General features: G+C 46.4%; 1 protein-coding gene across 1 annotated transcript in view; it reads right to left on the bottom strand.

Annotated features, from left to right (window-relative positions):
• Window positions 1–1830: 1830 nt before the first annotated feature.
• The window catches only part of LOC132541456 (neuroblastoma breakpoint family member 6-like), a 34243-nt gene continuing 15382 nt past the window's right edge, over window positions 1831–20691 (bottom strand). The window contains exon 10 of the mRNA XM_060202359.1: window positions 1831–1889. Within this exon, the coding sequence (XP_060058342.1) occupies window positions 1831–1889 (59 nt within the window). The remainder of the gene's footprint in view (window positions 1890–20691) is intronic.

The raw sequence follows: 20691 nt of genomic DNA, 5'->3' as shown, positions 1-20691 counted from the left end.
CCCTGCCAGTTCCCTTTCCTCTTGGTCAGCACCATCTGGAGCAGCCACACTGGACAGACCCTGTCAATGCAGCTCTGAGAGGCTCCATCATCTCAAGAGAATCTGTGACTGCAGCACTCTTGAGACATTCATCTGGCCAGCACTGCCTTTGCCTAAACTCCTCTCTGCACAGAGAGACCCCTCTGCAGAAAATGGCCTTTTCAGCATTAGGCTCTAGTGTAACTTTTGAGACCAGCTCATCATTGGTCACTGCTCCTCCAATGTGGGTGAACCTCAGCACCACGTCCTCACCACACACCCAGTGGTCACTCCTCCCTGCGTCTCCCCAGATGTCTCTGTTTGAGAGCATGGAGCTCTCTCTCTGGTCTCTTAGAGGTGTCCTCCATCCTGGGATGTGCAGCTGAAGACTCATCTGAGAGGAAAACCCGGTGTGCTGGACCAGGCACCTGCTTCTCCTCAGACCCACCTCTCCTAGAGAGACCCAGTTCTTAGAGTGATAGGTTTGTGGGTGGGGCCAGCTTTGTTCTCAGACTGGAGTTTATTATGTTTCCCAGCCTAGTGAGTAACATAGAACTTACTTAGTGACTCTACTTGTTTTCAGGGTAAATTAAATTGTATCTGACAAATGCACTCACCATCCTCAGAGGGAGGAGCCAGGGCTCCAGCAAGGTGACAGAGGAGAAACACACTGTAGGTGCTCTGCTCATGGGGCTCTTCTCTGTCCCTCCTCCCCAGAGCCAGTGACACCTCCTCAGATCCTGGTTGTATCCCCATCCATTACAACAGACTGGTGCAATGTCACCCTGCTGTGCAGGGTCACAGGGACCACGAGGGACCTGAATGTCACCTGGGAGAGCAAGGGCCTCCCCAGGAAGCTGAATCCAGGAGGGACATCTGGACTAGCACACCTGGACCCTGTCTGTGAGCCTTTCCCAGAGCCAGCCCAGTGCCAATGTCACCTGTTTGGTCAGCAACCCTGTGGACCAGAAAATGGCCACCACCGTGGGCAGGTATGTTCACTTGGTGAGTAAAAGCCACACAGAAGAAGGTGCTGGGGAGCTCCGGAGAGCTGGGTCTGCCAGTTCTGGGTGCTTCTCCCTCTATGGTCATTTCATTTGCACCCCCTTCCTTCACCAGGTTCTCCTGCAGTATAGACTGCTTCTTTTATTCTCTCCCCCTTGCTCTCTCCCTGAGAGCCAGTGGTCAGGAGAAGCAGGGGATTGATTCTATACTCCGTCCTCTCAGGTCTGTACTGACTGGCTCTTCCAGGAGTCAGGGCTCACATCCCTGCCCTAGGCTCTGGCTCCCTGCTCTCCTCAGCCTGGCCTGCTGGCTTAGTTCCAGGAGGAACATGCTATTGTAGATTCTGAGCCTCTGACAGCTGCCCTTGCCCTCTGACTCCCATCCCCCTAGTAGCCCCATGTGAGGACCTGTCCCCAGCCTTCACTGAACAGCAGAGCTCTGTGCATGGACTGTGTCTTCTTATCTCTGCACCCTGAAGGCAGCCCTGCCTGTGACCTGAGTCCTGAGCCAGGACAGTTCCCTGAGTCAGTTCTCAGTTAGTGTTCCCTGAGGGCCTGAGGGTCTAGCACTTCCCATCCTGTAGTACATAATGGAATTGGCTGTGGGGCAGCTGGGAATGGGTTTAAACAGTCGAAGCTTTGTTAGTGTGGTCCAATAGTAGAAATATGTTTTAGGTGCTGCAAAATAAGCAGTTATCAGCTGGGGTTTTAAATACACTAGGCCCTAAAATCCATGAAGTTCAGCTCCATGGGGTCAACAATGGCTGTAAAGAAGTCTTGGAGTTTACTGGCTAGCTGAGTCACAGGTTTAGTTCCCAGGAGCGACAGCCACGGTGGACACTTTGAGCACCCTCCGCTGAGGTGCATCTGAACAGAAGAATCAGGAGTCATAATGCCGGACTTATGTGTGGCTGTGCTTAAATCCATTTGGAATCACGTACAATCCATACACCCAAAGGCCACTGTGCATTTTTGCAGATCATTGTATGCTCTGTCGCCAGGCTGATGTCAGCCTAGTGCTGTGTCCAGCTTTCTATGGTCAGACAGTATGCTGCATCACAACAACAGCCCACACTTAGCAGGACCCCAGTCCCTTCTGAAGGAACTCACATAACCCTCACATAACCCTGCTGACTTCTCCTGCCCTCTTCTCTCTTGTCCTTCAGAGAGGAGCTACACCCCTGGTAGCCTCCCTTGCATGTCCCACGAGCTACTGTGAGCTCACCTGTGCAGCTCCTGCTCTCTCTGGGCCTCTGGACATAACTGCTCTCAGTTTCCCTCCTCTCCTCCTTCCTTCTTGAGTTCTCTCCCCCTGCATCCCTCAGAGAGGCCAACTCGGGGCATCTTATCTTCCTGTCACTAGACAACAGGCCTACATGGGCCTGCTGTGGAGGTGCTCACTTTATCCTGGAGAAGGTGACACCCATGATTCCAAAGGGTAGTGCTCCCCCCACTCCTCCAGTGTTCACCCCTCAGGCCCCCTTTCCCTGCTGCTCCAGGGAGGAGCCTGCAGACCTGGGTTGAGAACAGAGCTCCCTGTGCAGCACACCTTCTGCTGGCAGATGCCAGTACTTCCTCAGTCTCCCTCATGGTTGTGAGCATCTCAGGAACAAGGAGCTCACCTGTCACCTCAGTGTCCCTGGTCCCAGGGAAGGCTGGAGCTGGCACAGTGAGTGAGTTTGTAGGGATCCTCATATTCTGAGCCAGGGGCTCACACTTCTCCTCCTGTTCTATATCTAGAGCGTGCGCACGCGCGCGCACGCACACACACACACACACACACACACACACACACCATCATCATCATATGTCCCCTTGGCAGTGGGATCCTCATGTCTGTATCTCTCTTGCTCTGTTGTCTGTGTGAGGCTAACAGGTTCCTATGGGCAAGAGAGAGCTGTTTACTCAGGAGTCATCCCTGGGATCATTGTGGCTGTGCTGTTGCTCTTGGTGGCTGGGCTGCTCCTCTGGAAGAGAGAAGGGAAGAAGAAACAAGAGAAGAGTCATAGAGGCAGGTATCTCCCCCATCCCTCCTGTCCCCACTGTCCCTTGCTCCTGTGTCCTGCATGCTGTGTTCGGGGACCATTCCTGCAGAGGGTGGGGTGGCCCTGGCCTTGGGGCTCACACAGGGTGGGATACAGGCTTCCAGTCCAGGCTCCAGCCCCTCTCTCTGATGACGCAGGTGCAGGACAGCAGGAGGACCAGGGGGCGTATGCAGAGCTGATCCTGCAGGGACTCAGGAGAGCCCCTATGAGGTGAGGGGACAGCTGAGCCCTGCCTGCTTCACTGGGGACCCCCCAGGCCAACGACACTATTTAGGGCTCTAGTCTGCCCAGTAGTGTTAACATATTATCTGAACCTGAAGAATACAGTACTAGTGAGCCCAGGTGGATATAGATAAAAATTATTAAAACAACTTTTTTTGTACTAACAATTGTTCTATTCATTTCCCTCTGAAGAGGAAGATCTAACCATGTCTTACATCCTAAAACAGTGGCTCTGGCAGCAGTGTTGATGCCACAGAGAGTCAAGACCAGGGTCCTGGACTTGGTCTTGTTGGTCAGTGTAGGCAGCACTGGGGGTGGAGCCTCAGGGAAGCAGATGGAGGTTTCTTGGTTCCTGTGAGGAGGAGCTCATATGTGCGCGGGTGTGTGTGTGTGTGTGTGTGTGTGTGTGTGTGTGTGTGTGTGTGTGTTGGGGGCATGAAGAGCTCACATCACACACCTGCACCAGACCCTGCTTCTTGGATACCTGTGACATCATCTCAATAAAACTGAAGGGAATTTATCATAAGTTTGGTGGTTAGCTTTGCAAGGTTTACTACAAATGTTCTTTAGTCATAAAAAAATTCCTGTATTTTTCAAATTTAAACTTGTATCAAAAAATCAACATGGATTTTTCTTGTCAGAAAGCAAAATGTTGTTTTTGAACATGTGTGAGTCCCTTAGCTCATGAAACAGGAGAGAGAATTCAGGTGCTCAGAGGATGAGAGGAGGCTGAGGGAGGGCAGTGCCAAGGACAAGCCCCGTTCAGCTGAGCAGCCATGGCCTCCAGCAGCCACTGGCTGCTGATGCTTAAGGTCACTCTGATGCTTAAGGTCAGATTCCTCCTCTGTGAGTAGCAGCAGGGATCAGGCTGCATCCAAGTGCTCTAGGAGGAGAGGCCAGTGTGGGGGTGTTCAAAGGGGAGGGTGGGAACCCAGTGTCCCCAGTGGAGGAAGATGGTCAGTTGGTGGAGGGTGTGGTGAGCTGCCACCTGCCACAGGGAGACATGAAACTGTCTTGTGACCACAGATTTGTAAATTATCATCTCTTCAGGGTAGTGGCCTAAAATGAAAGAACAGAAAAGAAGAAAGGAAGGAAGGAATGAGGCAGCTCTGGGAGGCAGAGAAATGCAGTGTTTGTCTGCAGGGCTCTATCATGCTGCTCCCCCAAGGCTCTGTGGGCTGAGGGAGAACAAGGGGACCAGGGTCTCCCCAAGCAGCTTGCAGGGACCTCTGCCAGCAAAGTGGCTCTCAGCCTCTTTTGAGAGACTAGTTTCTTCCTGCTGTGTGGCCCCTGCAGTCTTGATCAGGGTATCTGCAGCTTCCTGTTTATTTGCTGGACACTCATCTTTGTCTGCTTCTCCCCAAGCCCTGCGCATACACAGGGCCTGGTCACTAGACCCTGAGCTGGGCTCTGTGTGCAGAGCAGGCAGGCGGGAACCAGGCCTCCCTCGTCTGCTGACCTTCCCGTGTGGTCAGCAGGCTGTTCAGGCTCTCAGGGCTGTGCTATCTGAAGGCTGCACACAATGTCCTTGTGACCCAGGTCACCTTAATCCCAGAGCTCCCTGATGGTGAACTGGGAGCTGGGCTCTGCTGTGGGGTCTCTTGGGTCACAGATTCTGGTTCTGCCCTGGCTTTGTCATGGAATCTTGAACCATTCACATAGACTCTGGGCAAGTGTTGCTCCTGTTCTCAGCTTCAGTGAGCTCACCTGGAAGAGGGATCAAATCCTACCTGACCTGAGACACTACTTGGAAACTGAGTCAATCATGCTTATTGCAGCCATCCCCCCCCCCTTTTTTTTCCTCCGGAGTTATCATTGGGGCTATGAATCCAGTGGTCCTGGAGGCTATTTTGTTGTCTTTGTTGTTTATCCTTGTTGTTGTTATTGGATAGGACAGAAAGAAATCAAGAGAGGAGGGGATTACAGACAGGGGGAGAGAAAGGCAGACACCTGCAGATCTGCTTCATCCCCTGCAGGTGGAAATACGGGGGAAATACCAGGATCCTTACACTAGTCCTTTGCACTTGTGCAATCAAACAGCTGTGCCATTGCCCAGCTCCTTCCAGCCATTTTCTGACACATCAATGATATATATATATGTTGCTTTAAACATCATGTAAAACACAAGTAAAATAAGCTTCTTTATAGCTGAGTTTATAACTGAAATTTCTCATTAGTACTTGAGGTGGGGGAGCCTTAGGCATCAGAGGAGAGGAGAGATACCAGTTGAAGGTTTCAGTACAACAGAGAGAGGTGGGACATAGCTCACTGGGGCCCAGCACTTGCTTTGTCATGGTCTAGGTTTGTGTTGCCCCCTATTGGGGTGTCTTTCTCTCTGTCTCTGTTTCCCTATCTCTGTATTTCTATCTGGAATGGTGAAGACACACAGACAATATACACATACACAATGAATGCAAGTGTGTGGAAAGTCAGTTCCAGCTGGATGGAGAAGCACACAAGCAAGTGGAAACTGCGCAGGAGGGGAGCCTAGAAGAGAGCTGCCTCCTCTGAGCAGCACAGTCCCAGCCCCTCCCTCCCCTCATGGTCACCTCTGTCCTTGCATTTAGTGACTCTCCATGTCCACAGCACAGATATGGGTCCAGTTCTCCTTATGCACCTGCTGTGAGTGGGTTGGGGGGGATTCTGATAGGATGAACCCAGGTCACATTCTGCTTCTCTGCAGAGCAGGCTGGGAGATGCAGGTGGGGCATTCTGCTAGGTGGGGGGTGGGTGGGTTCTCTTTCATTGGGTGGGGGAGCCCACATGTGCAGAAGGGCTCAGTAGCTGGGCATCAAGCTGGGAAACTGGGCCTCAGTCCTTCACTGTCCTCAGGTTCTTCTCACTCTCCACCATCACTTGTTCTCATATTTTTCAGCATCTCCCTCACTAAAGGGGCATCCTTGAGAGCATATCAGGTCAGCTCTTTACATATCCACCCCCTGTTGTCAGAGTCGCTAGGGCACCAGCTCACTGAGCTTTCATGAAACCACTGCAGGTGACAGGGACAGGATGGTGATGCACAACAGAGCTACAGAGAAGATAGAAACAGGAGCAAGTCAAATTCTTTGAGAGGATCCTGTAAGACTAGATTGACATCTGAGTTTGATGATTTCAAGTTTACTAGTGACCTAACATAGGGCTTTTCCAGAGTTGTGGAGGAGTTCTACTGTGTGTGTGTGTGTGTGTGTGTGTGTGTGTGTGTGTGTGTGTGTGTGTGTGTGTGTGTGTGTATAATACAATGGAAATAGTAAAACCATTGTCCCCTCATACATACACACAAATGAGAACTGGATTATTTATCAACTTCAATATTTTCAGTTTCTTTTCCTGGAGTTAGAACTGAAGCTATTTAACTGTGAGGAATGGATGAGCATGAATATGGGCAGGTGTCACCAGGAGGTGAAATCAGAGCTGTCTGTCCTGGGTGACACCTGGGTCTCAGCAGGCCTCTCTGCAGCTGTGTGTCCTGTCTGTGAACATGGAGATGATGCTTTTCACAGATACAAGATGCCTGTGCTGTGACAGCAAGCAGTCAGCACCGTCTTCCCTCTTCCCTCAACTCTAGCTACTCCTTCCCCAGGGTCCCAGGCTCTCAGACATGCCAGGTCTTACTGGTTCTTCAGAAAGACAGTTGGGAACTCTGTCCAGCTGCAGCTGAACTGCTCCTTGTCCTCCAACATCAAAGAAATTAAGGTGGTTTGGGCTCCTGAATATTCTGAATGCTCAGTGGCTCTAGTGTCCTGGAGACCACATTCCCTTGATGCTGACTGGTATAAACTTGAAAAAACATACAGGCAGAGATTCAGCCTGACAGATTTGGCTTCCCTGAGCTTCAGGAATTTCACTGTGGACATGAGTGGACTCTACAGGGTGAGAATCAAATTAAACAGAGGAAACAACCAGGAGGAAGCCTTTAGACTCTGTGTGTATCATATGGTCTGAGCCACACCCTAACCAGGCAGCAGCACATAAGCTAGGAGAAATTAGTATAAAAATCTTTTATTGAATTTTTTGAAATGGTCCTAATTCCCTCTTAGTTAAATAAAAACTAAGCATTTTAAATCTATGTCTTGAGAAAAAAATATTGCTGACAGTTAATGAAAGATTTAAAATATATATGCAAAAGGATGGGTATCAATTAGAACAAATAAACATACTTTCTTCATCATACATTGCAAAATCAATTCCTGTGAAATATATATTACAAAATTCTGGATCACTTCATTCAAAAATGGTTTTAAAATTCTTCAATCATTGCCCCATATCAATCCAAATTGTCCAACGTGGAGTAGCCAGACAGGACATGAACTCATGCAGATGCAGTAGCTGCAGGGGACTGACAATCAGGGCTTCTCATTAGCACAAGAGCTTAGAATGAGCTGTGTGAGATGCAGTTAGAGTTCTCAGGACAAAGCTCTGTGGTAGACCAAAGGCAAAACACAGAAGGAGACCCCATCCCCAACCCTGTCCCCTGAGTCCCCAGCCCAGTGTGGAGCCCACCCACCTTTTCTCAGAGAACAGAGTGCCCTCCTCAGAGAGTGAGGGAGGAGAACAGGACAGTGGAGGAAAGGATACAGAACCTTTGAAGCCCCACTTGCCCAGCTGCTCCCCTGGGAAGTATCACACTCACTCTCCCTCTGTCACCTCTGCTTGGGCTGTCACAGAGCCTCCTAACTCTCTCCCTGCCTCTGGTCTCTCCCTGCTTCCATGGCACCCTCCAGGGGCAGGTGAGGGGGCTCAGCAGTGGCACACAGGTCTTTCCTGTGTGAGGCTCTGGGTTGGATCCAAGGAGTCATATAAAAAGGCAGAGTAGTGCTCTGCCCCCCCACACACACACATACACCCCCAGAAATAAACTTTTATATAGCTGCTGCCATTATGATTCTTTCTATAATGGATCATTATTGTTATCATTATTATTATTATTACAATTAAGCTTTATGATGAAAATGTTGTAGTGCCACTTCCTGTATCAGGGGTACAATTGCACATCTCCCCAAATGTGTCCTGGCTCAATTTAGCTACCAACCAAGTGCCCTGTCCCCAGTTTAGGGCACTGGGTCCCCTCTTCCCTACTCCCTCTCTAGGACCCCAGATCTGTAGCCTGAGGCTAAGTGCTTATATGTGATGCACCCTGTCTGTTCCCTTGCTGTGTTTCCTAAACCCCACATGTGAGTGAGAACTTTCCATATTTACCTTTCTCCTTTTGACTTAGCATGAGCCCCCTGTTTGTACCTCCTGTACAAAAGCCAAGATGTCCTCTGTCCTGAAAGCTGTACTTTTCCATAGTGTATCCATGTCACCATCTCTTACCCCCTCATCTGTTGTTGGGCACATAGGTTGTTTCCAGATCTGGGGCAAAGTCTGTGACCATGACTTTGACCTGCTGTTAATTTCTGTTATTTTCCATATATCCTCTCTGTGTCATTAAGTTAAATAGATGGAATAGAGATGGGTTTACTTAATGTGCCTTGTTTATTTTATAGGAGATGCATTGATGTAAATGTACTTAAATTTTTAAATATTTTATTTATTTTAATAAAGATAGATAAGTAGGTAGGGAGCGAGAGAGAGAAAGAGAGAGAGAGAGAGAGAGAAGCACTGCTTAGCTCTGGTTTATGTTAGTGCTGGGGATTGAACTAGGACCTTTACCGCTCTGGCATGAAAGTCATTTGAGGAACCATTAAACTATCTAGACCCGTACTGAATTTTTTAAGTGCACATATCTACCCCTCACTCTTACTCCATGTTTTCATTTGCTATTTTGCTTTTCTTATCATTTTGTTGACTCACACAATTATCATTGATCTGAACTCCAGTGGTTTGGAAATTATATCACATGGTCTTTTAAACCCAGTAGTTATTAAAATGAAATTTGTGTTTCTGTATTTGAAGATAATTTATATTTTTTTTTCTGTGCAATGAAGAACTTTAACATTCTTTTTTACTGCATCCTGAATCCTTTGCGTGTTGTCTTTGTCATGCATGTAATGATATATGGAATAATCACATGTACATGTAGATAATTATCACAGCCGTCATAGATATTTAATGGTCTAGACTGAGCTGAAGTAGGAAGGGCCAGGACAGCCTACTTCTGGGCTTGGCGTCAGAACTTCTGGGACCCCAGAGTAACCCTTATCAGGTCCTGACTCACTCCTCCCTCCAGTGGGTGGCAGGTGAGAAGGGCACTGCACCTGTCTGGGCCTCCACTCCTGCAGCTCAGTTTCTCTTTTGTTACTTCTTGTTTCACAGCCTACACCCCAGCCCCAGATTCTAATTCACTTGTCCTGCCTCTCATCAGACTGGTTCAATGTCAGCCTGGAGTGTGGAGTCCCAGGGCCCAGGAAGCACCTGGCAGTGGCCTGGGAGAGCAAGGGCCTCTCCAGGGAGCTGGAGCAGCAGGGAGGCAACAGTCTAAGCCTGAGCCTGCCCCTGATCCAGAGCCAGAGCCAGAGCCAGAGCCAGAGCAAGGCTGCCTCACCTGTGTGCTCAGCAGCCCTGTGGGCCAGAAGAAAGACACCCTGCACCTGGGGAGCATCTGTGTACAGAATGGTGAGTTAGAGGTGTGGGCAGGTGAGGGAATGGGTGAGCAGAGCTGGGAGGGACAGACCTGAAGGGTGCTGGGAAACTCACATCTGAGGGGCTTCCGTGGTGCAGCACACAGTCCCCACCAAAGGACTGGCTGTGTCCTCTCTGCATCTCCACTTGCAAGCCCAGAAAGGGGACCCAAAGGTGGAGCCTGCAGCAGCACCAGGACAGGAATGAGAGGCTGTGTGTGCATCCCCTCTCCATCATCCAGAAGACAGGGAGGCTGAGTAAGACACCAGGGTCCCAGGAGGGAGGAGAAGTACTTGAGGACTGAGGACTAGGGAGTCCTGTTCTGGAGTGCTGGTGGCCCCAGAGTCATCCCCAAACCCCAGATGGGCTGCACATGCAGAGCTTGTTGGGGTCACAGATGACTGCTGCAGGCAGATACACCACTGGCCCTTGGCTCTGAGTGTGTGACCCTGCTCATCCCTGAGCCTGTGAGCACCTGAGGTCAGCCAGTTCAGTCACAAAGCTTCTTTCCTATCAGTCAAGGGGTCCTTCAGGAGTATAAAGGGGTAAAGACATTCAAGAATTTGATAAAAAGGTTGAATCTTCCTGTCTCCACAAGGAACCATACCCCTGTCTCCAGGAACATAGGCTGGGTGAGTGCTGGGAAAGAAGTGAGACCCTCTCCCTAGATTATTCCCTCCTCCCTGAAGGGTCCTCTGAGCACTGCCTGCTCCAGTGAACTCTCTCAGTCTCTCCTCCTTATTCCTCACTCACTCACTCTCTCATGACACCTGAGTGCCTACTGTGTGCTGGGCAGGCTATGTAGGGATGGCTGAACCCTAAAAGACTCACCCGGAGCAGCCTGCAGTTTGTGTTTTGGTGGGGTGTCACCCCCTCCCAGCTGTGTGACCAGGGCAAGGTTCTCAGTGGTGGGGCCTCTCTGGGAGAGGGTGATGGTCTGTCTGCCTCACAGGATGGTGGTGAGAATGAAGTCATCCCTGAGGGGAGTAGCAGGCAGCTTCCCACACCTTGTGCTGTGTGCTCATATTACCACAGCATGAGGCCTGGGTCTGAGTACTGTCACCATGCTCCCACACCATACATAGAGGAGGCTCCATGGGAGTCAGTGTGGTGCTGGGGTCTGTCTCCAGAAAAGAAAGAAAGAAACAGCGAACTTGGGAGGATTGAGAGCTCACCTGTGTGAGACCTGTGTTTTGTAAAAACCCAGAAGTACAGCCGTGCAAGATGATCAGGACTGTGTAAACTGCATTTTGTGTCAATGATTATTTAAAAATTAATTTAAGAATGTGGAGGAGTAAATGTCTAAATAAATGCAAACACTAAGTGATAAATTTGAGTTTAATACAAAGATGATGGTTAAGGCAAAAGTAAATAAATAGGAAGAAACAGCGTCACTGCTACATGAACTGAGGATGCAGAGTGGGACACCTGACTTGGGCCTTGAAGGATGGGCAGGGGCAGGATGGCCTGTGACAGCCCAACACCCTCTCCAAGGAACTGAACATGCAGAGGGCTTGTGGTCCCAGGTGCCTGCACCCCTCTCCCTCCTGGAATGCTACTGTCAGCTGGAGTCTGAGAAGGGGAGAGAGGAGCTAGGGGGAGAGCAAAGCTGCACCCCCTCCCCCATCCCCAGCAGGCACAGCCTGGAGGCTCCTGTGCTGAGGTACAGGGCTAGCAGAAGATGCACCATGTAAGGTGACTGGGGTACAGGCTGGAGGGGACCATGGGGCTGCAGGCAGGGTTGCATATCCAGTGGTCTCCCCTGCTATCCTGTTGTCACCAGCCTGGCCAAGAAAGGTGTGACCCCAGACTTTGTCCCCAGGCTGTCTTCCCTGGAGAAGGTGGAGTTGCCTCCTGGCCCTGGCTCTGCTGGTGACCCTGGGGTCTGTGGTGTGGGTGGATGGAGAGGGAGATGAAGAGGATGAAGTTGGGGAGAGGTAGGTAGGTACTGGAGATCTTGGGGTGAGGATTTTGGGGAAGGAGCAGTGGGGTGGAGGTTATTGCCTAGAGAGTGGGTACAAAGACCTGCAGCACTGCTGCACCACTTGTGAAACTTCCTCCCTAAGGTGCATAGTAGGGGCTTGAACCCAGGCCCTTTTTCACTGTAATGTGCACATTTAACCAGGTGCACCACCATCCAGCCCCTCCTCAGTACCCTGAGTTTCAGTGTCTGAACTTCTTCTTTTCCTTCACTCCTCCTTCTCTTCCACCTACTTCTCCCTTTGATCATTGTTATTTTTAGATTAGAGAGAGAGAGATACACTCTCCATGAGATCTACTTACCTGTAGCACTTAGCTTCCTCCTTTATAAAAGGAGGATTACAGTGGTCCTTGCTGGCATTTATCTGATGTTCTGGGACTTTTCAGAGCTCTTAAGCCATGAAGTCAGCCAAAATGATTTTCAAATTCCCCAAACAGCTCCCAGATGAAGATGGTGGCAAAGCAGATGAAAAGCTGGGTGGGTAAACTGCTCTGTATTCAAAATGTGGCCTGGCAGCTGAGGAACTCATGAAAAATAAACAAAAAAACAAGCAGGCCAAGCAGAGCAGGGTCCTGCTTCACCTGAAGGAAGCGTCCTGTGTGGAAACCAGTCACACCTTTCACTGATGAAAAATCTTGAGGTTTAACAGCAAGCTCAAAAAAAAGAAGCTAAGTGATGAAGAAACAGAAATAGGACTCAGCTTAAAAGTGTTCAGAAAAGCAAATGGCAGTCGTCTTCTTTCTTTTGATAATGCAAATCTTTTTAAAAACAAAATGAATGAGTGCTTTGACCTCGGCATTTTTAGGCATTTTTTTAAAAATGCCACTTCCTCTATTAGAAAGATACTTTTAAGTTCATTGTGAACATTTAGAGAATTCGGGAAATATTAGAAAGTATCTATTATTCAATACCCCTCTGATTTAAATATCAACTTTACATCTATCCACTATAAATATTTTGTTATTTTCTCTATGTGTGGCATATATGTCTGGGAACTATATTTTTAATAAATTCAAACATTTTGGTAATTTCTAGTCCTGGAATCACCTTCTTACAAAGGGAGTCTGTGAATAGAGGTGGTTTTTGGGTCCCCAAGACTGATCCCTCTCCTGTGACAACACAGAGCAGCCCCTCCCTTATCCCCCCCCCCCATAGTGCCACTTAGTCTACCTGCTGGAGCACAGGTTCAGGAGAGGCTCTGGGTGCAGTTGGCATGTGGGGATCCAGCATAGCACTTTTATGCCCCAACTCCCAAGCATCCCTCTGATCCTTGCCACTGTAGGCAAGAGTGAGGCTTTGAGCACTGAATGAGGACTGTAGCTAATTGCAAGGGATATGATTTTAATATATTGAATAAAAGCCTTAGAGTGTACACAAACACACACCACAATAACAACAGTAACAATGACAACAGCAGCAACACCAACAACTGCAGTAAATAAATGGAGCAAAGCTCTAGGTTACAAAGAAAAACCTTTAAGTATCTCCTCCCTCTTATTTCTTCCCTTCCTTCCTCTCTCTCTGTCTCTGTCTCTTTCATTCTTTCATCTTTCTGCCATTCCTTCTCCTTTTTTTTTGCCATCATATTATGGGGAACTTAGGGTCAGAATCCTATCTGCCACATATGATGGCCCAGGAGGTGCTAGAAGGACAGTAGGTAGCATATGTGACTAAGAGCTCAGAGATGGCTGAATTGGTTAAGCAAATCCTTCCCTTTTCCCTTCCTCAGGTAGCCTAGAAGAGGAACCAGAGCTGTCTGCATCCTGTACAGGCATCTCCTCCTTCCCCCTGGCTAAACCCATCATATGCAGAAGGTGTGCACCAGAGAAACAATGTCTGACCACAGGACCCCATGGCCTGGGAGGTGGTGGTGTGGGTATAAAGCCACTAGGCTTTTTGCTGGTATTGGGCTCCTCACCCACTGCTCCTGGCAGCCATTTTTTTTCTTTTCTCCCCCTTACACTTGTTGTCACAAAGATAAATTTAGGAGAGAGGGGGACGCAGAGAGGAAGAGAGAAAGAAATAACTACAGCTCTGCTTCACAGGTCCTGAAGCTTCCCCCTGCAGGTGGTTAATGGACTTTACCCCAGGTACTTGTACATGTGTGGTCTACCTGCAGGGCCTCTGCCTGGCCCTGTGATTTCTGGCTGTTATCTTGAAACAGGCCTATTTGCAAGACTTCACAAGAGAGAGCTAGCATTTAGGACTCAAGACATCTGGAACCACTTCCTTGTAGGTGAAAGAAAGACAAAGAAGAGGGATGGCAATTTCTTGGGCAAGGTGTTTGAGTGGGGGACAGAGGGGAGGAAAGTGCTTTCCTTTACTGCCTGAACTCCTGACTTCTAGTTAAAATAATGAACATACCAAAAGGAAGCATTTACAGAAGCAACTACCACAACACTAGGCTGAAACCCAGGGCTTAAAGCATATGGTCTGTCAACTGAGCTATCTCTGCTCCATAGAGCTTTATTTCACAGCCAGGGGGTGGCTCCCACAGGACAGTGCACACATTGCCATGAGCAAGGACCTGCCTTCAACCCCCAATTCCCACCTGTAAGGGAGAAAACTTCATGACCAGCTGGGCAGTGTTGCTGGTGTCCCTCTCCCCTTTCTCTCACTTATCTCTGTCTCACATGCTATCAAAAGAGCGATGAAGGGAAAAATAATAAGACAGATGATAAAGCTAGAGTCATTGTCTAGGCACCAACCCTGGTGATAGCACTGCAGGGGAAAAAAATCTGATGGTTTTATTTCCTGTGAGTGTGTAAATAGGCACAGTGAATAGACAGACTTATTTTTAAATGATAACAGGCTACACAGTTTTAATATAGAGAACATTTATTAATTCCTTAAGCATGTGAAAATATTCATCTGAGTTGAAAGATGAGGTTTTTGGTTTTTGCCTTCAGGGTTATCGCTTGGGCTTGGTGCCTGCACTACGAATCTACTGCTCCTCTGGCCACTTTTTCTATTTTTTAAAAGTTGGATAAGACAGAGAGAAATTGAGAGGGGAGGGGTAGGCAGAGAGGGATAGACAAAGATAGACACCTACAGACCTGCTTCACTGCTTGTAAAGTGACACCCTGCAGGAGGGGAGCCAGGGGTTTGAACCAGGATCCTTGAGCTTCTTACTATTTGTGCTTAATCCAGTGTGCCACCACCTGGCCCCTGAAAGATGAGTTTTATGAATCTGAAATGGTAAGTAACTTAACCAAATAACACAGCACACATTCAGTGTTCAAAGTTATTTAATAGGCTGGGTGATGGCACAAGCAGTTAAGCGCACTTGTTCCTATGCATAAGTACCCTGGCCAAGCCCAGAGCTGCAGGGGGAGGCTTCACTAGCACCAACACAGAGCAGTGCTGCAGGTTTCCACCACTCTACCATCTTATCCCTTCCCTCTGGATTTTTCTCACTCTACCCAATAAATAAATAAATATACAAATGACTCCTTAAAATATTTTTAATGCTTTAAAATTTATTTCACTGCACCAAGACTAAATAAAAAAATTTAACGTTAATCTATGGGCCTTGATTATGAGTTTGTGAACTCAGAAGCCACTTGAGAAAGGCTGGCAAAGTATGTACTTGGACAGTGAGTGCACTGCTTTCCATGTGAGTGACCCAGCTTTGAGCCTGGCCACCACCATGTTGGCGGAAGCTTCAGTGCGGTGCTCTCTTTCTCTATCTCTGTTTCTACCTCTTTCTCTCTGTCCCTGTCTTTAATTCTGAAATAGTCATGTCAGAATAGTGAAGCCCTAGGGATGGAGAAACAGGGAATCTCTTTAAAAATTGGTGAGACTAAATAGTTGTACAGGCCTGACAAAGAAGATGCAGAGAAGCATATTCAACATGAGAAGTTGCTTTATTGAGAAACAGAAGCAAACATGATGGAAGCAAGAGTCCAGGCAAGGACAGACAAACACACAGAAAGAAGATGCCTGGAGTCCTGTTGTACTTGCTGAACTAGGTCCTGTCTCTGTCTCTTCTGAGTCTAGTAAGGCAGCGGACTAAGGATACTAAGGGCACCACATGCTCCCTGTCCCCAGGAAAGAGAAAGTGACTTCATAAAGCCCTCAATGGCTTCAGCAGCATCCTGTGTTGTCCCCAGGCAGAGCAAGAGTGGAACTGATGGGCAAGTTAGTCCCTCTCTCAGCACTGCCTGGAGACAAGATAAAGGAGCTGGGACTGTGCTCTCAGGTGGTCACTCTGCAGGCAGGGCTGTGGGGGCTTCTTAGGAGGACATCTATGCTGGCCTGGAGGATGTGGGCACATGGCAGTGGGCACACAGGAGGTGGTGGCAGGGCTGCTTGTAGTGCCTCCTTCAAAGATAAAAGGATAACTGCCCTGCAGCATTAAAAATAATAAGCAAATAAACAAAGAAACAAAGAAATAAATGTTGGGTCAGATAAATAGCAAAGTAAACCTGCTTTGTTATGTGTGTGACAAAGGTTTGAGTCTTACTCTCATTGCATTGGAGGAAGTTACTATCTATCTGTCATCTATCTATCAGTCTATCTACCTATCTATCTACCATCTATCTATGCAAAAAGTCTGGCATCTGAAGTTATGGATCAAGCTTCCAACATCTGTGTCTGGAGGAGAGGCAATTACAGAAGTTAGACCTCCCACATCTGCACCTTAGAAAGAATTCTGGTTCATGCTTTCAGAGGGAAACCTCTAATAGAAGGGATGGGAGATGGAGCTTTGGTGTAGGAACTGTATGAAATTATTCCCCTGTTATTTTACAGTCTTCTTAATCATTATTATGTCACTAATAAAAAATTAAAATAAATAACAATAAATAAGTCCTTACCTCAAACAACAGCATAGAAAAATGCACATAATATATTGAAATGGAGAGAGGACTTTTTACAAAATGCAATTCTAAATAATATTATCAGAGCCAAGACTCAACACTATAGAAGCCTCTGGAACTCAGGGCTATTTCCTAGGCTCAGATCCTTTCTTTGTAAGCCTTATATATCAACATGACCATTGGTGTTGCAATGGAAGCTCACAAAATGTCATGCCCGGGGAGTTGGGTTCAATCCTTCAACCCCACCATTAGAGGGGGAGGTCAGGAGCAGAGAGCAGGGGCAGCTGTTCTGGCTTGGAAAAGCTCAGAGTATAGCTGGGTCTCCTAATTGTTCTCACTGGATTCACTCTAGGTCCAGGGCTGGGTGTGAGGACATCACAGCAGATGATTTTCACAGACTGTGTTTCTTCTAGCAGTTTCTTACTAATAGCCTTGGGCTACAGCACATGATTCTACAGAGCAACCAGAGAAAGAGAGGACCAAGAGGGACCCACCTTAGCCAAAGCGGGGGTAACATACTGCAGGTGGGGAGTAGGGGGATGAACCCTGGGGCTTTGCTCGTGGTAACATGTACACTTCACTAGATGTGCCACCATCTGGCCCACCCCCTCTTTCTCTATTTATCTCTGTCTCTACCAAATATAAATGAATAACAATATAGAATAAAGGCAAACCAAGGTCAAGAGGAGGTAAGTGGGCCTCACCCAGATGTGAAATTTAAGAAACAAAAAGAGTGGCAGCTACTGTGTTACTCTCCTCTCTTTTCCTGGGTCAACAGAGAAACCTTCTAAATACTTCAAACACCTACTGAAAGAGCTACTGCAATATAATAGCAGCAACACAGTCATAGTAGGGGACTTCAATAGCCCACTTTCTCAACTTGACAGGTCATCCAGGCAGAAAATCCATAATAACAAATCAGGAATACCAAAGGAGACCACCTGGGACTACAAAAAGACAGGACTAGAATGACATCAGGAACCCACCAAATCACTAGGAGTGCAAACAGGTGTGGCTCATGAACAGAGAGGAGCCTAGGGAGAGTTTAAATGGTGGGTAACAGTCCAACAGTTTACCTGTTGAGACACCACCTCCAGTCTGTTTCACCAATGAAAAGACAGCTGAAGGGAGGAAAGGACTCCCCTAAGACTCAACAAATGCAACTGTGAGTCTGCATTGCTACTGCCCTCAGAATCTGGAGCAGCAGGTTGGGGAGGCCCTGTACTGATATCAGGGGACAGAAAACAAAGGTGGAAACACAGGATAAGATCTATATTTCCATAGCCTAGCTCTGGGGCTGTAAGAGTCCCTTTGCATAACCACTGGATTATCTCTGCCTCATTCTGCTCTATCTCTTGGTCAGGAGTCAGTGATTAAGTTAAGAGGCCTACTTATGGTTTAAAAACCCTCAGGCTTCTATAGCCTACAGGGAAGACAAAGTACAAAAGAGGCTTTTAAGCCACTGTGCTTCAACTCAGGGATTAAAATAATATTGAAACAACTTTCAATTTCCACAACTGTGAACCCTTTAATTACCTTACTTAGACACAAGTTAATCCAGGCAAGAGTGATCAGTAATTTGAAAAGTACTGAGAGAGGGACCTCATAACATACTATATAAAATGGTTAAACCAACAAGAAGAAATAACGGAGCAATGAACCAGGACAAGGGTCCAGTTAAAAGCCCCCACAAAGGTTGAAGCACAAAATAATGAGGACAACATTCAAACACTAGTTAAGGAAATAATCACAGGAGTGCATCAAGAGTTTGAAAAAATTGTCATCAGAAATGCGGAAACAACAAATGAGTCTCTGGAAGAAGACACCAATTATCTCAAGCTTATAAGAGAGCTGAAATAGCTAAACTAAAAACATAACTATCTGAACAAGCCTAAACAGTATCAGAACAGAGTAACAAAACAGATGAACTACAGAAAACAGTACAGGGGAGACAGAATAGAATAAATGAGGGTGAAGACAGAGTTAGCATGATCAAGGAAGAATTAGAGACAACTATAAAAGAAGTAAAAGATCTCAAAAAGAGATTAAGAGATACATAAAACAACAACGGAAACCTATGGGATGACATCCAAAGAAATACTGTACACATTATTGGCTTACCAGAAGAAGAAAGAGAGGGAGGGGGAAAAAAGCATTCTTCAGGACATAATAGCTGAGAACTTCTCTAGACTAGACAACATCAAAGACATAAAGGTTCAAGAAGCCCAGAAGATCCCAAACAGAATTAATCCAGACTTAAAGACATCAAGATACATTTTATCTAGTATGGGAACGAATAAGGATAAAGAAAGGATCCTGAAGGCTGCAAAAGAATAACAAAGAGAGTCATCTACAGAAGAAAACCCATAAAATTAGCAGACACAAACACTACAGGCCAGATGAGAATGGTGAGATTTCTATCTAGTGTTCAATGTAAAAGGTTTTGAACCAAGAATACTGTATTTGTTAGATTGTCACACAGACTATTTGGAGGCATAAAAACCTTCTCAGACAAGCAAGAGTTGAAAGAATCAACTATCACCAAGCCTGCCCTGAAAGAAGTTCTGAAAGGTCTCCTATAAACAGTCAGATCACCATTAATAGCCCATATATCAGAATACTCTAAATCTCTACAAGAATGGCATTAAAATATCTTCAATCTTTCATATCAATAAATGTCACAGTGTGAATTCACCTATTAAAAGGCACAGAGTAGGAAGATGAATCAGAAAACACAACCCAACAATATGCTGTCTACAGGAAACCCACCTAACTCAACAAGACAAACACAGACTCAGAGTGAAAAGATGGAAAACTATCATAGGAGCAATGTCCCAAAAAAAAGGGCAGGAACAGCTATTCACATATCTAACACAATAGACTTAAATTTAAATAAAATTAAAAGATAAAAAATAAATAAAAATAAAATATAAGAATGGACACTACTTAATACTCAGAAGATCAGTCAATCAATAGGGCTTAACAATTATTAACATCTATGCACCCAAAAAGCAGCCACCTAAATACTTCAAACATCTACTGAAAGACCTACAGCAATATATTAACAGCAGCAGAGTCATAGTAGGGGAATTCAGTATCCTACTCTCTCAACTCGACAGATCATCCAGGTATAAAATCAATAAAGACATGAAGGAGCTAAATGAGGAGATAGATAAACTAGAACTATTGGATATTTTCAGTCATTCATCCCCAAAGACTGGAATACATATTCTCCTCAAGTCCAGATAGGTCATTCTCAGGGATCGACCATATGTTAGGCCACAAAGAGCGCCAGCAAATTCAAGAGCATTGCAATCATCCCAAGAATTTTCTCAGACCACAGTGGAATTAAATTAACACTTAACAGTCAACAAAAGTTTAGTAATAGTCCCCAAATATGGAAGCTCAACGGTACACTACTTAACAAATACTGGGTCAAAGAGGAATTAAAGAGAAAAAATCAAAATGTTTCGAGTGTTCAATGAAAATGAAACACAAGCTATCAAAATATTTGGGAAACAGCTAAGGCAGTACTGAGAGGGAAGTTCATAGTCATACAAGCACATATTAGGAAACAAGAAAAAGCATAAACAGTCTGATTGCACATCATAAAGATGTAGAAGACGTAGAACAAAGGAACCCTAAATCAACCTGAAGGACAGAAATAACTAAAGTTAGGGCATAAATAAATAACATTGAAAATAATAAAACCACACAAAAGATCAACAAAAGTAACCATTGGTTCTTCAAAAGAATGAACAAAATGGACAAACACCTTTAGCCATACTCACAAAACCAAAAAGGGAGAAGACCCAAATAAATCGGATCATAAATGAAAAAGGAGATATCACAACAGACACCGCAGATATTCAATATATCATATGAGGCTTCTATGAACAACTCTATGCCACCGAGCAACAGAACCTGAAAGAAATGCATGATTTCCTATATAGCTATGAACTTCCAAAATTAAGTAAAGAGGAACTAGATAACATGAAAAGGCCCATCACAGCTATGAAATTGAAACAGTTATCAAAAAC

Source organism: Erinaceus europaeus, chromosome 11 (genome assembly GCF_950295315.1).
Source record: "Erinaceus europaeus chromosome 11, mEriEur2.1, whole genome shotgun sequence".
NCBI lineage: Eukaryota > Metazoa > Chordata > Mammalia > Eulipotyphla > Erinaceidae > Erinaceus > Erinaceus europaeus.
The sequence above is the reverse complement of the archived record's forward strand: the minus strand, read 5'-3'. Positions and strand labels throughout refer to the sequence as shown.